The sequence below is a fragment of the Dendroctonus ponderosae genome, unplaced genomic scaffold, assembly GCF_020466585.1.
Source record: "Dendroctonus ponderosae isolate FM_Combo_2020 unplaced genomic scaffold, Dpon_F_20191213v2 Dpon_F_20191213_7, whole genome shotgun sequence".
NCBI lineage: Eukaryota > Metazoa > Arthropoda > Insecta > Coleoptera > Curculionidae > Dendroctonus > Dendroctonus ponderosae.
Genome location: NW_026018916.1, coordinates 3033965 through 3035686, shown reverse-complemented (window position 1 = coordinate 3035686; position 1722 = coordinate 3033965). Strand labels below are relative to the sequence as shown.

At 42.6% G+C, this 1722-nt stretch overlaps 1 protein-coding gene and 1 long non-coding RNA gene across 2 annotated transcripts; one reads left to right on the top strand and one right to left on the bottom strand.

Annotated features, from left to right (window-relative positions):
* Positions 1-755, bottom strand: LOC109539169 (beta-galactosidase-1-like protein 2; the record flags this gene model as incomplete). Its single annotated transcript, XM_048668572.1, is given in 3 exon segments — positions 1-172; positions 227-367; positions 419-755. Coding segments are annotated over 3 exon segments (614 nt in total), but the record flags the coding sequence as incomplete, so codon positions are not given.
* A 42-nt stretch (positions 756-797) lies between these two features.
* Positions 798-1472, top strand: LOC125505207. The gene is made up of 2 exons (XR_007282006.1): positions 798-1174; positions 1256-1472. It is a non-coding gene; the product is annotated as an uncharacterized LOC125505207 (long non-coding RNA).
* Positions 1473-1722: the final 250 nt, after the last annotated feature.

The following is a 1722-nucleotide window of genomic DNA, read 5'->3' as shown; positions in this document are numbered from 1 at the left end:
TTTCCATACTCGTTCTCCACTTGGAAGGCTATGATGGGGCCTCCATTGGTGAACTGAAGTGGCTCAAGAATTTGCAGGAGTTCTCCCCAAAACCTTGCAACGTATTTCAGGAAGACTTCATCGCTTGTGCGGACTTTTATGTCCTTTTCGCGTAAAAGCCAACTAGGCAGGCCTGAAAATGGAGATTTAGCCCCTTTGCGGTTGAGATGGATTTCTGGATGTTTACCTCCGAACTCCCATTCTGAGCAAATGTATGGGCCAGCTCTTACCAGGACAAACAAGTCCTCTTCCTGTGCAATTTTGATGAATTCGGCAATATCCAGAAACTCCTCAAAGTCGGAACCGCCATGCCCGAAATCAAACGCCCCTGAAAAACTCATGGTTTGCAACCTTCTTCCAAATGGAATATGCGACTAACCTGAGTGATATTCATGCAAGTTCCACGACACATAAGTCTCAATGGTGTTTAGGCCTGCGGCTCGCATTTTCCTCAATCGATCTCTCCATTGGGAGCTGTGCACTCTAAAATAATGGAAAGCTCCACTGAAGATTGTAATTTCCTTCTCATTCAGCTTAAAATATCGTTGATCGGCGTTAAGGCCTGCGACGATGCCGCCTTCAGTGAAATACTCATAATTAGTAGGCAAATCTGCTGAAGACACCCAACAGAACAGAGCTGGCAAAATTGAAAACAGACACAGAAGAAACAGTTTGGCCATTATGCAGGTGGCAAAGCGACTGGGTTTTCAAAAATCAATCGAATGTTTTATAGTTGTTTTCCAATCTCTAATCTAATTGAGTTATGAGTGGTGTTTGTCTTGATAAACTAGAGTATTTTGTTTTTCCGTTGCTGCTGTATAAACTTGGATGGATGCAGCAAAAAGTTTAATTTATCCAAGTACAGCGTACCGTGCTTTCAGAAACTAGGCAAGAGCTTGGGGTATGCATGAAAGTTGTCCTGTGGGCACCCAATGAGTCTAGATGACTTAAAAATCAGTGTTTCCAGCCCTAAAGAGCTGGACAGTTTTAAGTATCTGGATGTTTTAGAGCGACGCTTGAACTGCGATGTTGATGAGAGGGATGCAGTGCTTTTGAGGCATTTTTTTCTCTCAATTTATAGCATTTTGGCAGGCAGACAAGTAAGGAACGATCAGACAGTATTATCAGCACAAAGGTGCGAATCCTCAAAAAAAATCTTGCTGTTGATAATCCCGGAACAAAATTTCTCTAGAATTGTGGAATACTAATGTTTCAGTGAACAACCAAACCATCGAGAACTGGAAGCACATTCCGCTGGAATTGAAAAAGGCGTGGACATTTATTTGCATAGTGTATTAGTGCCTCTACTTACCATCCCCAATGATCCACCGCAACGAAATCGTCATATTTGAACACTACAAAGCCGCTGGTACTATCAGGTTTTCTTCGGATCAAATTTGGGAAAGAATATAAATCTTTATTTATTAAAAATAGTATTCAGTTTTAATTAACATAAGTGCCCTTGCCCCAGATGGCATTCTTCGAAAATTTCACATATTCGGGGGCAGTGAAGTGCTCGAAAATGATCAGATCATTTTCGCCCTCTTGCAGCAGCCCTGCGGGCAAATACATCGCTTGTTGAGGCCCAATGGCAAAAATCCTGCCCAAGACGAATCCGTTTATAATCGCGATTCCTTTCCTCCAATCGCGCACGTTGATGTAGGTGTCCCTTAAGGGGGCTTC